Here is a 21,541-nt window from a genome sequence, read left to right on the forward strand (position 1 = left end):
CAGTTTCTGGGTTTGTGGAGACAATAGATTTAAGAAGTGTAGCGGCTCTCACAATATTTACAGAGCCATCAGTTCTATCACAGGATCTATGAGGCCAAAGTTAGTGTGATTCAGGGGTCAGTGATTCCCCAGATCTGACCATTAATCCCAGGGTAATGGAAGTCATGGCAGCTTTCACTTGGAAAACACACGGAATAATGTGACATCCCTGTCCTCCGTGGGTTCTGGCAGAGATTGCTGATTGTCCGGTTTCCTGTAAAGCACTTCTACCTGTTAGGTTTTGCCTGTAAATAAGGGAGACACGAGGTGACGGTATTTGCAGAGTTAGCTGTGTATTGATGTTTTCAGTGATGATGTAGAATTGGTTACATTTAGCTGTACTCCTTGGGATGCCAAGGAAGGGATAGTTTGTTCATAAGCAGTCTTTCCCTCTTGGGGTGGTAATGTGACTAATTCCTCCCAGGTCACCGTGGCCCAGAGTGTCCGTCCTAATGTGCCTTTTGTGTCTACTCTTACAGGTTGGCCTTGTACCGGGGCCTCCGTGGCTATGTCTGTATACACAGACATAAACAATTGTTTTTTGTAGTTCATTATGGTTTTTCAGTTTTTTCCCTGCTATGCGATGTCTGACCCAGCTTCCAGATCTTAAAAATCAGGCATATTTTGGTCATGACCCTGACCAAATTAAAAAAATTTCAGCTGTATGATGTAGAGCTCAGGTGGTGCTAGACATGCTTAAAGGAACCTTTCCTTTTACCTCTCTCAACACTTGGGCCTGTTGGAGAGTTTAAAAAAGTTGTACAACCTTTATTTTTCTTTGATCGTAGTAGTTAGTGGTAAACCCCAAGTCTGATTCTTGTCCCCTCACAGACTAACTCATTACTTAAGTGCCAGTTCATAGATACCCTTTACTGTGCATGTGCGTCACCCTAAAAATGTTACAGATTTAATTGCTGGGAGTCCATCTTTAATTGCTGTTGTCAGTCGCATGCCCCTCTTGGGCCTGGCTGACCCAGAGGGGGGCTTTAGTCCCAGCCCCTTCCTTCGTTTCTGGGGCTTCTGAGATTGCTGCTGCCTTTGCTTTTTCTGCTTCACCTCTTTACAGGACAGCATGACCACATTGCCACCTTTCCTCCGTGGCTGCGTCACTGGGGTCACTTGCGGGGAAAGGTCTCTTACCTGCAGAGGGTCTTGACTCCCACAAAGTACCCCCAAAGATTCCCAGGGCTCCTAGTTCATTTCTTTAATTTAGGTCCCCTCTACTCCTTTTCATAAACTCCATTCTCTGAAAGAAATATTTTGTAAGGGCTCTAATTTTTATTCACATAGACTGACCATCTGTCAGAAACCTGTGCGGCATTCTTTTGTCCCTTGTCTTACCACGTAGTTGCTGCCCCAGCCTCCGCCATGTTGAATTGCCTCCTCTTCTGTACTTCTGTTCTCTCATTTCTGCCTTACACACGCTACTCTTCCTTTTAGGGTTACCTCTTCCTCCCCCGCTTTCTCACTTTTCTATTTACTGACTAATTGTAGTGGGGCAAAGTCTCTGTTTCGTTTTTAGGGCAACCTCGGAAATCCTTTCTTGCACACCTCTTCTCCCCTGTTTCTTGGGCAGGCTTACCTATCTCCGGTCCCATAGTATTACCTACACTTTGAGTTAGGGCTAGGGTTAGAGTTCCGATACTAGGATCAGCTGCGGGTGTGAGACTGAGAGGTGGTGTCAGGGAGGAGCACCGTGAGCTGCTGCTCAGTGACAAGTTGAAGTAAGAATCCGCGGCTCAGGAAGGAGCAGAAGGGACGGCTGTAGTGCCGTGATGTCTGAGGCAGCAGGATGGGGTTGGGGCCAGAGAGAGTATGAGAACGGGTGTGAAGGGTAATGGGTTCTGCGTCTGCAGTCACGCACAGGCTCAGTAGTTTGAGAAGCTAGTACTCTTTGCTTTGGCTTTTTGAAATTATTACTGCTTGAGTTTCTTACATGCTGCTGTTCTTGTGGTCTCCAGATTGTAACTGTTACACATTAGGACAAGGTACAAATGTGTATATACATGTGCTTATTTGAAATTGAAAGTTTGTAGGTGTAATACGGACTCTTAACTTCTTGAACAAATACTGTTTTCTTTCTTTCTTCTCTCCCACCCCTCCCCTCCCCGCTTCCCTCCTTCCCTCCCCTTCCCTCCTCCTTTCCCTATTCCTCTTCCCCCTTCCCCTTCCCCCTTCCCCCTTCCCCCTTCCTTCTTGCCTTCCTCCTTTTCTCCTCCCATGTCCCTTCCCTTTCTTTTACTGGGGATTGACCCTCAGGATTTTGCACTGAGTTATATCCCCAGCCATTTTGTTGTATTTTATTATGAGACAGGATCTTCCTAAGTCACCCACTTGGGATCCTCCTGCCTCAGCCTGCCAGAGTGCTAGGATTGCAGGCATGTGCCACATGTCCAGCTTGACGTTTTCTATTCTGTCCTTTTCTGTTTAATTTTTCTCAATGCCATTCTTGACCCATTAGATTGATACATAAGCTCTACACATCATGGTCAACACTTTGAAAACTGTTGTTCTAAAATAACTGTATCTTTTCCTGTCAAGAAGAGTCAAACTGTTATTTTATCAGTCACGGTTCAATCAAAGAAGGAGATGCAGTAGGAGGTACATATGAAGGGATTCATTGCAGGGAATTGGCTCTGAGAAGAGGTGTGCTGGCTGAACGAGTCTGAAATGTGTGGAGCAGCCCATAAAGCTCGGCAGGTGAGGCAAGAAGATACGGGTTGTTCTTGCTTTCACAAGCAAAACTTCTTCATCTCTAGGGAAGCTCAGGGTTTTTTAGCTGATGAAGTCAGGCCCACTCCAGTTACTTAGGCCAGATTCCCTGACTTTAAAGTCAACTGATTTTGGACTTCGATTACACCTACAAAATGATTTTACACTGACACCCAGCTAAATGTTAGAGTAAGTAGCCAGAAACAGTAGTGTGAGGATCCTGGCTTTGAACCCTTTTTACCTAAAGGATGCGTCCGTTTGAGTTCGCCTACCAGCGGAAAGTACTGTATTGCCTTGCTTTCTTCCTCTATGCTGTTGTATTCCTGAGTGTTGGACACCACTACAAAGTGGCTCTGAGCCAGATTTAATGTGAACCAGTTGGCTTTCTGTGCTTACTTGCGAGTTGTCTGAAGCTTAGGCACCTTGTCTGAAGACAGGCAGTGGACTCAGAGTAAGTGAACCTCTGTGAGTCACTAGTCACCACTGAGGCCTGTATTGGCCTGTGAAATTGTGATGCCTCAAAGGACAAGATAAGGCTACAGCTGAGGACTTCTGGCTCCAATCCCAATTAACTACAAGGAGACTGTAGCTGCAGGCATCTCACTCCTGCTGTGAAGGCCTTCCTGGAGATAACATAGTTCTCCTAAATTAACCTAATGTATTACTTGAAGAAGTCCTTAAAGGGTTTCCCCAAGTCCTGCTCAGATTCCCACATTTTCTTGACTATCCCCCTCCTTTATTTGTAAACCAAATAAAAACGGGCTGCCCAGAAAAGTCTTGGTCTAAACTCAAGGAATATCAAAACTGTAAGAGAGTTAGGCCCTTCTGGAGCCCTGAAATAATTTCAGTTGTCCCATTTATTTAAGCCTTTGCTCACTGCTCACTTGGGAGATTGCAGGCTGATAACTAAGGATTATTTAACACAATACTGAGACCCCCACACACTTGTTAGCTGGTGTGTCAGTCTGTTTTCCATGACTATAATGCAGTACTTTGGGCTGGGTACTTTATAAAGAGAAGACATTTATGAAGTGCACAGTTTTGGGAGCCCAAGGGTGTGACACTGCCTTAGCTTGGCTCTGGGGAAGGCCTTCAAGTGGGTAGCATCACAGAGGCGGGGGCACATGCAAGAGGGAGAGATCACATCGTCAGATGGGAAGCAGACGTGAGGGTCACGTGGTCCTTCTGAAGCATGAGCTCCAGGTGACCAAGGACCCCTCACAAAGCCGCATCTCTGGACTCCATACCGAGCCTCCCAACATGGCTTTGAGTGGGGAAGGATTAACTGTATTTGTGGAACTTTCAAGTCTCATTTTCCCTTCCCCTGCCCAAGAGCAGTTCCCAAGCCCTCTTTGGTCTGGCTGACGTCGCCCTTCCCCTTTGGCCAACATATGCACCATGCTACTTCTTCCCATCTGTTTCCCTGTTTAGACAGTTGAGAATATTCCCTCTCCATGGGCCTTTAGCAACACAGTGCTGGCACTTGTAGCAAAAGAAGAAGTGAATACCAACTGCTGAGACAAATGCAGTGAGATTTACTATCTCACCCCCAGGCTTCTGTACAGAAATATTTGCTTCTTAGAATGGGAACTCAGTTATTTCTCCTAGATGATTGCCCCTCTCCCCCCAAAAAGGTGTCAATGAGCTAAATAGTTAAAATTTTTTGTGCTGCAGACACCTGCCATTGGGAACTGGACCAAGGCCGCCAATTTATTTCATGCTGGCCACCAGTTGTCAGTCTGTAAAGCATATGTCTCCAATTTAAAAGAAAAATCTGGCCGAGCTGGAAGGGAATGTTGCTAATTTCTCGTGGATGTGTTTCATTGTGTATAATAATTTGCAGAACACTGAGGAAAACATGAACATCAGTAGAATTGCCCAGTTCTCTGTTAAATGTCTACTGAAAAGAACTCATTAATTTGGGCTTGATGGTTTGAGAATTTGTCCAGATTTGGAATAGCTTAAATTTATATTTATTTGTGAAAAAATTTCCCCAATTACTTTAATGATATAAACTTTATAGTAAGAATTCATTTTTAAAGTTTTGAAGAATTTTAAAAACATATATTTGCAGATAAATGCTACTAATTATGCTTGATTTTTCCTTTGTGAAAAGCAAGATATCTTTCTGGTTTTTAAAATTTTATTGGTGGTTTCCATGTGTGTCATGTGATTCTATTGGTTTTGAATATATTGTACATGTATGAAAAGGTAATTTCATATGTACATAGAAATAGATGAAGATTGTGTGTGTGTGATGAGAGAGAGAGAGAGAGAGAGAGAGAGAGAGACTGAGACTTTCATAAGGCCAGTCATAGCTATTCTAAATTTGAAGAGTTCACACTGTCTGTATTTGGTTGCCAATTATATTCAAGTTTGAGCTCGTCAGTGCTATTGATAATACAGAATTTATACTTGAGTTTATCGTGGGCTCATGTTCAATGTCTATTAATATATTTGGGGATGTGAAAAATTTGCAGTATATCAGATATTTCAAGAATACTTCTAAGAAGCGAATTAAGAGCACTTGGTAAGCAGTACAGTGTGTTTGTTCTGTGTAACGAATGAAATATGTAGGCGCTGTGGGAGGTGTGGTCAGTGATGCTGTTGGTGGCCACCTCGGAGTGCCCATAGACTTGTGTGACGTGACACTTGGGAGAAGACCTTGGACCACATGGGGATGAGGGGCGGTATTCAGACCCATCTTTTCCCTTCTTTCCTTTCTCTCCCCTCCTATATTTCCTTCCTTCCTCAAGGTGATTGAACCCAGGATCTTGGCACTGAGCTACATACCCATTCCTTTTTTATTTTGAGACGGGGTCTCATTAAGTCACGCATTTTCCCAGGCTGAGCTCAAACTCATGGTCCCCCTGCCTCAGCATCCCAGAGTGGTGGGATTGCCGGCGTGTGCCATCTGCCCACCTCATATTGAGGCCCCTAGGGACTGAGCTCTTGGGGCTCAGCTGACTTAGCACAAAAATAGAACAGGGCCCTTCCTTGCCATTACTGAGAGCTCTCTGGGTGTTTTTTCTGACATCACTACTTCAATTAAAGTTAGGCAAAATATTTCTGGTAGTCACATCCATCTTGGCCCCAATGCTTATTTTTAAGCCAAAACAATGTTTGCAGTCCATACTAAGGATGAACAAGTATTCCTTTTGTTTAGGTGATAGTCTGGTTAAGATATGCTCATTTATATTGTCCTGTTACGTTAGTCCAGTAGCTTTTAACAGATGTTTATTCTCACTTACGTTAGAAGTCCGTCGTAAGTTGAAGGAAAGTTGTTTGCACTTACTGTAGTGAGTCAGGTACTTAGTTCCATTTCTGTTATGCATACTTTCTGGATTAGAGCAACATAGGAAGAAGATGACCCTGGAAGTTCCTGCCTCTCTGCAGTAACATGTCTTAGTCCGGGAATGGTGTACATGTTTTATGCCCAGCACCCGGGGACCGGTAGCATTTACGTAACCTCACCTCAAGGCAAGGAAGAGTGGGGAACAATGGCAGTGATGATGAACGCAGAAGGAGAGCTGAAGTAGTGCTTAACAACACTGATATCGCCATCCACAGACCACATTAGCATTTATTTGTCTAGCTCAGATGGCTTATAACAGTGCGCTTACTGTGTATATGAACAGATATGAACCAATTTCTTGCCCTATTCAAGTGTTGTTATTTTTCATATATTTACTTCATGCGTCTTTCCACGTTTTGTGCATTGCTGGTGAATCCAGGGTTTGAGTATTTATGTAGATTTGTGCATGTGAAGGAGGCATCCAACCCATCAGCGCTCCTACCCTGCACTCTCTCTCAGAAACTTCTCACTAAAGTCAATGTGGTTATCAAGTTTTACCTGGGCAAAGGGCTATCTCTTAGAGTCCACACCTCATGCTAGACCCCAGCAGTCCAAGGGTCGGAGTGGCGCTGCCTTCTCACACTAAGGCCAGGAGGGGACCAGGTTCAGTGTGGCAGCCTGAAGTTGTCACTAGTTGGTGTCTTTACATTGGCCAAATGCAGGTTCTCTTTAGTACTTTCCTGGTTGGTAGTCCTAGCTCTGATGGCCTCTTTTCTAACCTTGCGGTGTAGGTACAGAAGTAAAGGTGTTACAGTGTGAAATACTTTAATCTGTCAGGAATATTAGAATACATTGTAGTATAGAACCATGGTCTTATTTCCGCATGCTTTTAAGGAAAGCATATTCCTTTGACCATCTTTGCTGAATGGGAAAAAGTCCAGGTTTTGTGGCCAGAACATCTATTGAAGAGCTAATTTCAGTTCAGCTTGGCCAGGCTAGTGTTTGCCGGTGCTGGGTAAACATAGTTCTAGGTGTTTGTGTGAAGGCACTTTTTTAGATGAGATTAACATTTAAACCAGTAGGCTAAAGGAGATTACCCTCTATCATGTATGTGGTGCCCATCAGATCAGTTGAAAGACCTTTACACAAAAGTCTGACCTTGAGCCAAGAAGAAATTCTGCCTGCATACTGCATTTTACCTCAAGGCAAAACATCAGCACTTTCCCAGGTCTCCACCCTGCTGGCCTGTGTTGCAGAATTTGGACTCACCAGACTCCATAGTCATGTGAGCCAGTTCCTTAAAATAAATCCACTTTAACTAAAATAAAATATACTGTATTTGCATAAATAACGCACATATGCATATAGAGACACATCCCGTTATTGTTTCTATTTCTGTGGAAAACTGGCAAATACAGGCTTCTGCGCACTACCTTTTGAATGAGAGGTTGTGCTCTCTACCCCCTATTATGCACAGTGTGTTGGTTTTTTAAACTTCCTTTTCTTTAGTTATCCACACTGAGTAAATACAACTTTTGCCCTTAATACTTTATCTTCATTAGTTATCCTTGTATCTAGTATGGGTACTGTCCTTTGAAACTGAAGTTTCTCATATAAAATATAAAAAGTGGATACTTTCTTTACCCTTTTCTGCCTTAGTTTTGGAATCATTCAGAAGAGAGTTAATTTATAAGGTTTATATTACCTTGACTTTTACTTCAAGTTACATGAACATATGGAACATAATAGATATGAGTATAACTTTATTTTTGTACCCTTTACTTAGCATTTCAGACACACCAGTCACAAATTCATACTCTAGGATTAGTTTTTTGTTTTGTTTTGTTTTTGGTTTTCTTGAGACACGGTCTCACTCTGCAGTTCAGGCTGGCCTTGAGCTCACTTTGTAGCCCAGGCTGGTGTTGAACTTGCAACGATCCTCCTGCCTCAGCCTCCCTAGTGCTAGGATTACAGGCCTGTGCCACTACACCTGGCTTTAGGATTAGTTTTTTTGAAAGACCTTAATTAAAAATCTATACTCCAGAGATGGGTATTTTAAATTGACACAAGGCAGTTTATTAAATTAGATATGTTACAAATACTTGTTGCATGATGAAGATATGTACAGGGATTAGCCTTAGAAATATTTTCTGTGAAGGAACTTGGAGTTGGGCAAGGCCAGCAGGTTATCAACCTTTGGTGTAGCACCTAACTGCAGTCCTCCATTTGATTCCGCCCTCTGGCATGCAGGGTTCTGGTGAGCGATCTATCGCTTAGACTGTTAGATGCATGCTGCTGTAGAATGTGGTGTTTGCACCTGGTTTGCATGACCCTTCCACGAAAGTTTCTTCCAGGGTGACTTGAGGACAGAGATCTGGGATTTCCCTGAGTTTGAGATAGGCGGTGGGCCTGTTTTTGCATCTTCCTGCTCAGCAGTGTTTTCACATGTAGTCGAGTTTAGTTCGAGGTTTTCTTCCACTGTAACATGTTGCATGGTTATTGAGAGGGAAATTAAATCCCTCACCTTAGAATCTTCAGAGACTGTTTATCCAAAGTGCCTGATAATTGTAGACTCGTTTGGGGCATACTGGGTAATGAAGAAACTACCTAGTTCTTTCTAATGCAAGCTGGCTCTGGGGAAGAAAAGGACATTTATGGTGATACATTGCTCCAAGGCCATCAGGATCCTTTGTTTTGTCACCAGATTTGTTTTTAAAACTAAGAAATGGACTGTCTTCTCAGACTCAGTGTTAGTTTAAAGCCTCTTTTAGCGTAGCCGCTGAAACCCAGGACAGGTGAGTGAGGGTTCTGCCAAGAAGCTGAGTGTAGCCTGTCTGTGGGGGGTGTGGATGCTTGGCTTGTCTCCCGGAGCACACGGTGCCAGGCCGTCATCTGAAACTCAGCGTGCTAGAACCTGGGACATTTTCCATCTTTGATCTGATGGGAAGATTAAGCACAATCCTGACTGCAGCAGACCTGAGACCATGGTGGAAGCACCGTGGGGGATTCCTTTCATTCAGTATTTATGGAGAATCTGAGTTTATTTTGACTTGCATTAATTAAAGAAAATGTGTCATAACGAAGTAAGGGAAATGCATTTTTCTTCTTGGTGAAACATATTAGTGTTGTTTTGAGAAAGCGTTGTAACTCAAACAACTGAAAATGCAACTAAGATAATGACTCAAGTTGAAATCGTATAAGCTAATTTTTACTCTATTAATTTTTCAGAGTTGGCTTTCTGATTCAGAAAGGTCTTTGCTAAGTAGGACTGTAAACTTGTTACCCCTGAAAGCATGGCTGTGTTGTGAAGCAGTGTATGAAGTCTTGCTGTGTTTGTTTTGATCAAGGAACAGAATATCACTTCCTGGCTCTGAAACAAGAAGTCTTAAATGTAAACATCCTTTTGTTTGCTTCTCTCAGTGAAGTTACACAGGAATAGTATGAAGGTGACAAGAACTAAAAATACGCATAGCTTCACAGTGCTAATTATTGCAGCCCAGGAACTGTTATTGGCCGTGTGCGTGTGTGTGTGTGTGTGTGTGTGTGTGTGTGTGTGTGTGTGTGTGCTGCAGTAAATTCCTCATATTTTTATAGAGCATTTAAGGTACTGTAAGGCTAAGTAGTAAAACTCTTAAAGAAATTTAAAAGAACAAAGATAATAGAGATGAAAGGTGTGTATCTGGGTCACCCTTCCTTCCGTCCGAGGATTTTCCTGGTTCCAACAGAACAGAAAGGATGGCAAATAATGAGCTCTGTGGAGTTCCTGCTCTGGACACAGGCAGGGATTTTGGCAAGCGAGTCTACATTCTAATAGCAAATCAGTTATGTGGATTTTTGTGTAAAGGGCGTTAAGGATCATAGTGGATGAAATATTCCTATCCTGTTTGTAAAAGGAAAATTTGAATGGTTAAGTATCTGGGGAAATATTACTTCATTTATTGCCATAGGAAAACTTTTCCTTTCCTTGTTTCGAATCAAACACAATTACATGGATTAGCTGCTCCCTTTTTCATCGTAACTTTATGGGGTATTGTTATCATAGCCATTTTGCAAATAAGGAAATGAAGCTTAGCTTGCTTTTACAACTTGGCAAAAGCTGTATAACTAGGGGATTTAGGAGGCTTTAAGTTGGACTGAAATTTGTACCATAGCTATTGGGAATCATTCAAATTGGGCCTACTGTCTGCAATGTGCTGTTTTGATTTAATGAACATGTATTTTAGGTTGCGTTGTCATTTGAGATGTAGATTTCTTCAATCCTGCATAGACTTACCTATTTGAATGTGTCATAATTTAGCAGTCCTTTTTTCTGTTGGCAAACACCTAGGTCGTTTCCCCCTTGGTGTTATTCCAAATAGTGCTGTGATAAACTTCTTGTATATACATGTTCATGTACATTTGAAAGTATTTCTATAAATGCATGGATGTAACATTTGCTCAGTTGTATTTCCATTGGCAATATTGGTCGCTACTTTCAAATTATTTCTTCTTTTTTTCAAAGACCTTTTTTCTCATATCCTTAAAAATATTATATATTGGCATGTGGTATCTCCTTGATTTAATTTACATTCATTTACTTTGTAATGAAGTGAACATCTGAATTTAATTTGCTAGACGTTAGTATTTCTTTGTTAAATTCTCAATTCCCTTTATTTACACATGCAGTTCTTTGAGATGAGAAAGCCTTTTATGTATTATGAAGATAATACATTTATATTAATATTTTCCCCTAATCCGTGAATTGTATTATAACTTCACTATGAAATATTTAAGATTTAGAATTATTTATTTTAATTAACCTTCATAGTGCTAAGGACTGAACCCAGGGTGACACGCATGCTACCCAAGAGCTCTGCCCCTGAACTCTCCCTTGAGCAATTTAGCATTGATTTTTATGCAGACAGTTGATTAATTTCTCTTAAAACTTTCTAAGGTCTGTGAATTTCTCTCTGGTCTGTGAGTTAAGCATAGTCTTATATTTTCTTTTAGCACTTTCATAGAATATACAGATTTTTCTCCTTGTCAACGTTAGCTAAGTAATGCAGATGACAACCATTTACATAGCATTTACATTGGGTATTATCAGTAATCTAGAAATGATTTAAAATATGGGAGAATGTATGTAGGCTACATGGAAATGCTAAGCAATTTTATGGAAGGTACTTGTGCATCACATATTTTGTATCCATGGGGAGTGGGAGGTCCTTGACCCACTCCTAACAGATAGATACCTACGGCTCTATACATATATTTAATGGTTCTGAGACAATCTGAATTCTATTCTTCTTCATAATACAGAGTAGGAGTATTCTTCTGGTGGATATTTATTTTATTTTTTCCATACTATTTAATTAAAATACCACTGTAACTAATTTGAATAGAAAAGAAAAGTGTTGAAACAGATCAGGTATAAAAATAAGTTAGCCTAGGGTCAGAACTACATGAGCATTTGTTGTGCCTTAATGAAGATTTGTTGTATTTTGATACCCAGTAGGGTTCATTTCCATCCTTTACTGTTCTTTTTCAAATAGCTTGTTAGTTTCCATAAAATATGTGGGTGAGATTTTAATCTAGATTACCTGTATTTTTCGTAAGTTAAATTTGGGTAAACTGAAATTTACAGTCATTTGGGAGCATGAGTAGCTTTATAACATCAAAGATTTTAATTCAGGAATATTATATGGCATTATATTTGTGTTCTTGTATTTCTGAGTTCTTCACTTTATTTTATAGGGAAGGAAAGTTTTGCACATTTATAGGTAATACTGAATATTTTATTAATTTATTTGTTGTATTTTCTAAAACTGTTGATCTTTAAAAATTAACATTGTTGGGGCTGGGGATTTAGCTCAGCGGCAAAGCGCCTGCCTGGCAAGCGCAAGGTCGTGAGTTCAGTTCCCGGTACCGGAGAAAAACCAAAAAAAAAAAAAAAAAAAATTAACATTGTTTACAGTACTCTGACTAGTTTTAATAATTTTTCTTTTCAATTTGTTGGACTTTACAAGTAAATGATATTTTAACCTGGAAATAATAGGTTATGACTTTTTCAATTATTTTCAGCTTTTTTCTGCCTGTGCATATAATTTACCAGACTATTAGCAAGCTAAAGATGAAAAATATCTTACATTATTTGTTTTCTAGAGGACGTGTTGGTATAGCCATCTGATTACTAGATGTTGCAAAATTGTTATTTTCTAATACGCAGTCTTACAGGTTTTGTTTGTTTTACATGATTTCAGAATATTATAAAATGAACCAGCCTAACTTGAGGGGAGAATTTGTTTGATAACAGTGTTTAAGATCCTGAAAAATTAGGAAAATGTTCATTTAAAAATTTTTTCTATATTTTACATATGCACACATATGCACATGTACAAACACACTTTTACTATTACATCTTTCGATATTCTTGTACTTTGGCAGAAGTATGTGAGTGGCCAGTACTAAAGGGAAAATTTCCAGTTATACAGCTAGTGGTTTCCAGGCAAGGCATGTCTGACCTAGGTCTTGATACATTTGTGTGTGTATGGGTGTGTGTGTGTGTGTGTGTGTGTGTGTGTGTGTGGTGTTGTTGAAGTTTACTTCCCTAGACGTGTTTCTTCAAAACACTATCTGCCTGTCTGCTTATCTGTCTACTTTTTGTAGTTGTGTGTTCTTTTATTTTTTATTTTTTTTTGGTTTTTCTCTGGTACCTGGAACCGAACTCATGACCTTGCGCTTGCCAGGCAGGCGCTTTGCCACTGAGCTAAATCCCCAGCCCCTATGTTCTTCTATTTGGAATACACTTTCTCCTTTTCTGCAGTTAAGTGTAGGAATTCCTGTTCGTTCTTTGAGATTCAAGTCAAGCATCATCCCTTCCACAGAATCTTTCTTTTCTTAGGCACTGAAAAAGAATTGACTTGATATAATCCTCTGTTACATCAGCTGCCATTCACATTACACAGTAGTTGTTTATTTTAATTTCTGTGTTCCTTCAGAGCTGTGAACTGCTTAAGACTATGCTTCCACAATGTCTAGCAGAGAGTTGGTGCCATGTAACTTTTTGTTGAGTGAATGAATGTGAATAAATGATTACCAAAGATATAAGAGAAGTGAAGGATAAAAAAGGCTAAGAGAAAATCTTAAGTCTTACAGTTTAAGGATAATACTAGAGAATTCTATGAGAGAGGCTTCATAAGCATATATTCTAAAAGTTTCTTAAAAGTGCTAACTCCAAAGTATAGGAAGTATGAAAAAATCGGATGAATGTTTAAATTTTAAAAAATTTATTACAGTAAAAGGCACGTTGCCATTAATCTCACTCAGAATGCTCTCCCTTGCTTCAGACACATTTATTCCATTTCTCTTGCCCTGTTTTTGTCAGTATCTTCAGTCCACTGTGGCAGCGCCTTGACGTCCTGAATCAGTTCAGAATTTATCTTCTGTGGTCATTTTGATGCAGCAGAAGAGCCAGAAACTGCACAGTGCTAGATGGGCGAATCAGGTGATGAGGGTGCACGGTAATGTTTTCATGTGCCTTTCTGCTGAGTGGCACTTACGGCAGCTGTCACCATCATAAAGAGATGTGAAACAGAACTCCCAGAACCTGTGACAAAGTGGCAAGAATGATGGGTTGGTGTGCTGGGAGCAAGGTGGAGTATTTTGAGGGGGATTAATGGCAACCTGTCTTCTATTGTAATAATTTTTAAAAAATGTAAATATTCACCATACGTTCAATCACATTTAGCACACACACACATTTTGATGCAGTAATGTTTGCTATGGTGGAGAAACGTGGTAGAGACCAAGCAAAGATCCAAGTGGCACGAGCCTATGAAAATATGTTAAAAGTCAGTAAGAAAAGCAGTACCCACTTAGGTACAATCCCTACTAAGGATATGATTTTGAGAAGTATATACAATTAGAAACCACACCGTATTTGCTTCTGTGTAAACAATATGTATTCTTGGATTACAGATTATCGTGTATAAAATACAAAGCTGGGTGTGATTTTGCGTAATCGTACACTCTGGAAGGATGATGCAGGAGAATCTGAAGATCAAGTTCACCCTGGCTAACTTAGTGACTTAATGAGAACCTGTTTCAAATTTTTTAAAAAAAGACCTGGGGATGTAGGTTTGTTTAAGGCCCTGTGTTCAATCCCCAGTATCACCAAAAAAAAAAAAAAAAGGAGACGAAGAGGAAGAAAAAAAGCCAGTTTTCTAGTGATAATGCATGCATGTAAGACTTACCTGGAATAGAAGGGCCAGGTTTATCTGGAATAGCAGGACTAGGCAATAAACATAAATTCATCTTCCGCTTTCTGTTCTGCTAATTTTTTTTTTTAAGTAGTTTTTTTTTTTTTTTTTTCCTTTTTGCGGTACTGGAGATTGAATCAGGGGTGCTCTATCACTGAGCTACATTCCAAGCCCTTCCCAAACTTATAATCTTTGTGCACGCGTGCACGTGTGTATGTGTGTAAATTTTCAGAAGTTAAAGGAGTTTACAGAGCTTTTTCAGGCACAGTTGCACAGTTTAGATCCTTGTTTGTAGTAAAACAAGTTTTAATTGAAAATGTCAGTTTTTGCCATAGCTACTAATTAGACTTGATGAATTATGCATGTCTGTAAATATTCTTAAATATTGAGAGTGATTTGCAAGTAATACAAGTATTTCAGCTTAAATAAGGACAGTAAAATTTCCTATGATGAAATATGAATGATTTGGGTCAGAAATAAAGAGTTGTGAATTTCCTATTCTTTCAGCCACTTTTGAGCAGCATTTTGATAGCCATTTTATAGAAAGCCCCAATTAAATTTTAACTTCAATCTGTATACACATAATGTAAGAGATGACAGGTGAGAGCTGTTTAACATAGCCCGGGATAATCTACGGTAGAAATTCGTTTCAGTGATTCTACGATTAAAATGTAATTCTAGTATTGACACCTTACACCCTCGGGGCTGGCTTGAGCCCTGTCAGGAAATAGGCCCCGTGTGAGTGTTTGCCGAGGAAGCTTCAATATGCTTTGGCTTCATTAGCAAGGAGCAGAGCGCTGCTGTTCACATGGTATGTTCTGAGTGCATGAAAGGTGATGAATATTGCTCTTCAGATAATGTATTCTGTGGCCACCCTTGTTTCCTAAATTATTAAAATCCATAAAAATGACATTTTAAGGTTAATGTTATTTTTATCCTGGTTCAGTTTTCCTTTTCTTAATGTCACTGTTCATTTTAAAGCCAAAACAGTTACTTAGAACACATTTATCACACTGATTGTTTTTTAAAATACAGACTTCTGGATCGCTGGAAGTCTTTTGATGTTTTGCATTCAGAATGCCGTCTTTTCTGTCTTATCATTGCATTTTTGGCCTCTCGCTACAGGTTTTCAGCACTTACTCGAACGAAGACTACGACCGGCGAAACGATGAAGTTGACCCTGTGGCCGCCTCTGCCGAGTATGAACTGGAAAAGCGGGTAGAGAAGCTGGAGCTTTTCCCGGTGGAGCTGGAGAAAGGTACTCAGCGACACATGTAACCGGGGCAGCTGCACTGCGCTGCTTCCAGCATCGCTGTGTGGCGGTGTTAGCGACGCAGGGTGTTTTCTGAAGTGGAGCCTTTCTCTAAGGGCTGGGTAAAGTTTTAACTCACGCATGGCTGATTTACTATCTTTAGAAATTAGTCGACGTGGACTCTGGGTAGATGACAGATCCAAAGATTTCTGCATCTCTTCCACTCCAAACTCAGCCCCATCTGCTCTAGCTCAGCTGGAGTGCTGGTGAAGGTGGGGAGGTATGGGTGAGTCTAGACCTAGAGTGGTTGGTGCAGGCCTGAGCCTGGAGCAAGCCAGGCCAACCAAGCGCCTTGGGCAGAAAGTTGTTTTGTCTGCTGGAGGAGTTGTGTTTTGTTTTTGGTTTTTGGTATAGCGAGAAGTCATGATCTGGCCCAGAGTGTGGTGGGAAGGGAAAAATGCCTTCTGAATTATGAACATTTAGCTGGAAGGCCGTGTGTTCCAGGAGAACTTAGCTAATAGGCCTCTGTCTGTGAGGGCAGAGGCTCTGAGGGAGTCAGAAGGGCTTTCCGCCGACCTCTGTCTCCCTGGAATGATGGCCTTCCTGCCATGTAACCACTGCCCATGTGCTGGGAGAGGCTGTGTTTGTCTTGGTGTAAGAGGGGTGCCCAGGAACAGGCTGTGACCCAGTGAACTGAAAAAACAACCCTGCTGAGAGGGCTTTGGAATAAAGAGATGATAAATTGAATAAGAGAAACAAAAGAAAACTTACTCATGGATATTCAAATGTGGCTTTAGCAAGGCTTTCTTAAGCAAATCAGCAAGCAGCAGCAATACTGGCCAGCTTTTCCTTTGCTGAACAAAATCCCCAGCTGGCCTAACTTTAGGGCCGAGGGGCTTGATTGGCTCATGGCTTCAGAGGTCCCAGGTTATTGTAGCTGTGAACGGGAAGGCGAAGGGACACAGTTACAGCAACGAACAGCAAACTGACCCCACGCTTGGGTATAGGCTGGGGAAATCCCAATACTCAAAAATAAAGTAGAAACCTTGCAAAATACCAGGCAAAAAAATCTCAACACTTACGTACATGTAGCAACTCTCCATGATGAATATAATCATTATGCACTACCACTCCATACTAATAAAAGTAAAATTAAAAGTCTCAATGCAAACACAGGCCAAGGCATTTGAAAGGGCAGAGTGACAAGACTAGTGGCAGACTTCTTTGCAGGACCAGAAGCAAGGAGATGTTGCTATAATTTAATAGGCCACTGAGAATGAAAAGGACAGCGATCTGGGAATCCATGTCCATGCCAGATTGCATTTACCTAACCGGGGAAAGAAATGTATTTGCTGATGTGTAAGATCAGTAGACTACATACTTTACGCGTATAATTTACTGTCCAGTTAGCAGAGAACAAAGAAGTCAAAGAACAGCTTGTTCAAAACAGTATAGGTGAGAAAAAAGGTGAAAATTACATGAGAATTAAGCATAAAACTACATGAGGAAAGAAGCTGTGAAGAAAACCAGTTTTTAAATACATTTGACTAGTTACTTTCATTAAAAGATATTTTCTTTTGAAAGTGTTGAAATAATGGTGCTTGCATTTTTCGTACATTTAAGAATGTAAAACCCATTCTTAGTTTAAAGGTCATACAAAAACAGAAGTGACAGTGGGCTTTGTATTGCTAGTTTTTTGTTTTGTTTTGTTTTGTTTCCAGTACTGGGAATCGAACTCCCGACCTTGCACTTGCCAGGCAGGCGCTGTGCCGCTGAGCTAAATCCCCAGCCCCTGTATTGCTAATAAATACAAAAAATGAGAACAATCCAAATAGTTACCATTCATAGAGTCTATCAAATACAGCATATCTAGTTAATAAAATGTTACACAGCAATGAAAATTGATTAATTACACTTTATGAGCTCTACATGCTATTTTTACAAACGTATAATTGAGGCAAAATAAAGAAGCACATCACAGAAGTCATTTAGTTATAATTTCACTTCTTTAAATTTCTAAACTAGAAAAATTGAACAGCATATGCCGGGCATGGTAGTGCACACCTGTAATCCCAGCACTCCGGGAGCCTCAGGCACTAGGATTGGAAGTTTGAGCCCCGCCTGGGCAACTTAGTGAGTTAGCAAGAGCCTGTCTCAAAAGCAAACAAACAAGCAAACATAAACATTAACGGGTCTGTATTTAACATTTTAATACATTTTACAACATTTCCTTTTGTAATGCAGCTTTGCTGGCCGTTTTATTTGGGCAGCAACATGTGAATTCACCCTGTCGCTAGGAGGAGGGTCAGGGTAGGTGAGGGCGGGACTGCTGGGTCCTTGCCAGGGCAGCCACGGGAATTAGTGGCCTCCAGATGTCTGTTCTGGCTGGCAGGCGCTTGAACTTGACACACGACCCCTGACTAGAGAAGAGCTGAGGTGGCTGCGCACAAGTGTCATTTGGTCTGTGGGGGTCAGTTTTGCTGCCCCTTGTTCTGCCCTTCATCATCGCCTTCCTCGTGGACAGAGTCTGCACTAGAATTCAAGGTAGCTGTAGTTTGCTTTTCCTTTAGCTGGTTTTCAGCCCAGAAAATCTTAATAATTTTCTAGTTAGAGCAATCAAAGGAGTCCTGGAAGGAAGAAAAACAATTTCAGGATGGCCTGAGTCCAGGTAGGAAAATAGATTAAAAACCAAGAAGTAATTTTCACGTAGAGTTGTTACAGGAACTTAATGGCCTGACAGTACAGAGACTTCACATTTGAGAGGAGCCCTTGCATGTAGTGAGTATAGAAAGGTTGCTTACAGCTGCGTGGTGGTTTGGCGTGTGGCAGTTCATCACGAGGAGAAGCCCTGTACGTATAGTGAGTGTGAGCAAGAAGTCAGGCTAAATGCTGATCGCCCTGAGGTTTCATACAGAAGAGAAGCCCATGGCGTTGTCAGTGTGGAGGGGGCCTCTGTGAGCATCTCTGAAACAGCAACAGAGGAGTAGTGTGGGCTAAGGTTAGCTATATGCAATCACTGGAAGGGCTGCAAGAACATAACCTTGATACAACGGGAAAATTCATGTCGGAGAGGAGAAATCCTGCACACATAGCCCGTGTGGAGGAGCCTCCAACACTTACCTAACCTCCACGTGCACAAGAAAACTCATTCTGGCAAGAAATCCTAAAACTGTGCAGTGCATTAGCATGAGAAACCCCTGATGAACTTCAGGGTGTTTATGCCAGAGAAGCAATTTCAGTGAGATACACATGAGAAATCACATGTATGCAAACATTCCAGATGTAATGAATGAGAAAAGTATTTTGTGGTCTCGCATACATTAGTCAGCGTTAAACTTTTCACACTATAGAGATGTACCTGTGCGTAGAATGAACACAAAAATACCTGCAGCAGGGGTTCCTATCAGAACACTCATCCAGGGAGATTCTTCCAACAAGCTGGGCATGGTGGCACGTGCCTGTATTCCCAGCACTCTAGAGGTTGAGGTAGGAGGGTCTCAAATGCAAGCACACTGGGCATCGTAGTAAGACACTGTCTCAAAAATACTTTTTAAAAAGGCTGAGGGTGTAGCTCAGTGTAAATGCCCTTGTTAACCCCGAAAAGATTTTTACCATACAACTGAGCAAAAAATTAATACTCTTGCCAGACAATATTTTTTAACATATCTAGAGTAAAAAGGTAAGACTGTGTTAGTTGTACTTAGAGCAGAAGTTGTACTTGAAGCAAATATTGGTGACAAGTAATAATAAGCTATTTTCAAAGAAATATTAATTGAGTACTCCATGAAGTAAAGATTATTGCTGAAAGTCTTTTAAAAGCATGAGGTGGGCCGGGGATATAGCCTAGTGGTGCAGTGCCTGCCTGTCAAGTGCAAGGTCCCGAGTTCAATTCCCAGTACCCCGCCCCCTAAAAAGCATGAAGTATGTAGACTAGTTTTCCTGTAATCACTATTAACACCATTAGTCTATCACTACTAACCTATTTTTATGCTGTTTTTTATACTGTAATTATCATTGATAAAAGTTGATAAACCATAATTACAAAGACTTTGAGGTTATAGAAAATAACCTTGAATGCTAACCAAAAAATTTAGTATATAAAGTAGTGTGTCTTTTATTTCATCAGTGTTAGTCTGTGTATATATGTTCATGGTAGGGACAAATGGGAATATGATTTATAAGTGAATTTTAAAAAGCCCTGCAGTATTCCTCACAGGGCCAAACAGTGAAAATAAAGGTAAGTGGCTGTCAACAGAGAGAGGGTTTATTGTGTTGTGGTGACATCCACCATGAAGTATTATGCAGTCATTAGAACTGCTTTAGAGTTATGTTAGTTGATGATATCTGTGTCTTAATCACTTTTCTTCATTGCTGGGGCAAAATAGCCAGCACCCACAACTTAAAAGAGGAGAGGTTTATTTTGACTCACAGTTTACAGAGATTTCAGTTCATAATCTGCTGGTTCCAAGGAGCAACAGCATGGCGGAAGGGTCTGGGTGCAGGAGCACTGCTGTCCTCATGGCGTCCAGGAAACAGAGAGAACCAAGGGATGAGCTGGGAAGGGAAGCATAACCTTCCAGGTCACGCCCACAGTGGTCCTTGTCTTCTTGCCGGGCCCCCTCTTGATAGCAAGTCAACTGTAACACTCCCAAGTCCAGTCATCTTCCAGAGGTCCAACCTGTGTTCTCATCAGGCTTGAGGAGGACAAACTAGACACAAACCACAGCAGGATCCATGAGGAGTTTCAAGCAGTAGCTGCAGAGAGTAGATAGAATTTCACTGGTGCAAATGAAGAAAAAGCCATGCTTTTTCACAAGTGTGCATGTGTCTGTGTGCATGCAGATGTGTGTATGTGTATGTATTATATATGCATGTAATGTATCTATTGATAAGTATATGTACTTGGGTAATAGCACAGAAGAAAGTACTTATATAGATGCCTACTATCTTATTACCGCAAATGGATAAGTAAAAAAGAAAATTTCATAAATAAAGAAGAAATTGTAACATGGATAACATTTATTTAAAATTATATGTGTATTGGAGTATGTGTGTATTTCAGCCTAAAGTAATTAATAGGATTATTTAGAAAGTCTGTGTTTTAAGGTAGATTATTCAATATCCACATTATTGCCTTTTCTAGGACCACAATGAATTACCAAAACTGACAGGAAACTTTTGACCCCTTTGAGAATCTTATTTGAAAACCTTCCTCTCCAGTATAGAAAAAATTCTGCTGACGGCAGCACTCACGTCCTGGCCAAAAAAAAAAACAAAATTAAAAGCAATAAGTAGGACTTACCTGCTAACTAAATCACTAGAACCAGTGTAAAACCTAGGTTTTTTTAAATTATGTTTTCATAGACGAGGACGGTCTCGGTATAAGTATTATTGGAATGGGTGTTGGAGCAGACGCCGGACTTGAGAAGCTGGGAATATTTGTCAAGACAGTAACAGATGGTGGCGCTGCTCAGCGAGATGGGAGGTAAGGAAACGACTGCCGTTCACTACTTAAAATCATAGCGAACTTTTCCGGAAATGTCGTTTAGTGGTATCTTTTCTCTTTTCAGTTCTTTTAAAAACAGTATCAGAGTGTTTGTCATACAGGGAAAATGTGAAAAACACTTGAATTTCTGGTTTCTGGATAGAACATCTGTTTTAATGTACATTACATGGGGTTATGTGTGTGTCTGCCTCGTTACCCATCCATCCATCTATCCATCTAATGTGAGGTGAACAAAACCACAGTATATATATTTGAAGAGCTTGTACTGTGGAAGTCAGAATATAATTTTACTTCACAAATATTGAAGCAAATGGTACCAGTTTTGGCACTTTTGAAAATGACAGGTAATAGTTTACATTGCTGCTAGCAATGTAGAAGGATTCCTTTCTTCCTTTGCGGCCTTGCCGGGCATTTTTTATTATTCGATTTCTTGATGATGGTCACTCTGGAGTAAGACAGAATTTCAGGTTTTTTTTTTTTGTTAGTTTGTGTTTATCCAA

At 40.6% G+C, this 21,541-nt stretch overlaps 1 protein-coding gene across 10 annotated transcripts in view; it reads left to right on the top strand.

The window, feature by feature from the left end:
- The window catches only part of Ppp1r9a (protein phosphatase 1, regulatory subunit 9A), a 284,300-nt gene that overhangs the window by 154,789 nt on the left and 107,970 nt on the right, over positions 1-21,541 (top strand). For all 10 annotated transcript variants that reach the window (XM_005388052.2, XM_005388055.2, XM_005388054.2 and 7 more), the window contains exons 3-4: positions 15,409-15,541; positions 20,900-21,020. In XM_005388052.2, the coding sequence (XP_005388109.1) occupies positions 15,409-15,541; positions 20,900-21,020 (254 nt within the window). The remainder of the gene's footprint in view (positions 1-15,408; positions 15,542-20,899; positions 21,021-21,541) is intronic.

The sequence above is a fragment of the Chinchilla lanigera genome, unplaced genomic scaffold (genome assembly GCF_000276665.1).
Source record: "Chinchilla lanigera isolate Chin_1 unplaced genomic scaffold, ChiLan1.0 scaffold00031, whole genome shotgun sequence".
NCBI classification, from domain to species: Eukaryota; Metazoa; Chordata; class Mammalia; order Rodentia; family Chinchillidae; genus Chinchilla; species Chinchilla lanigera.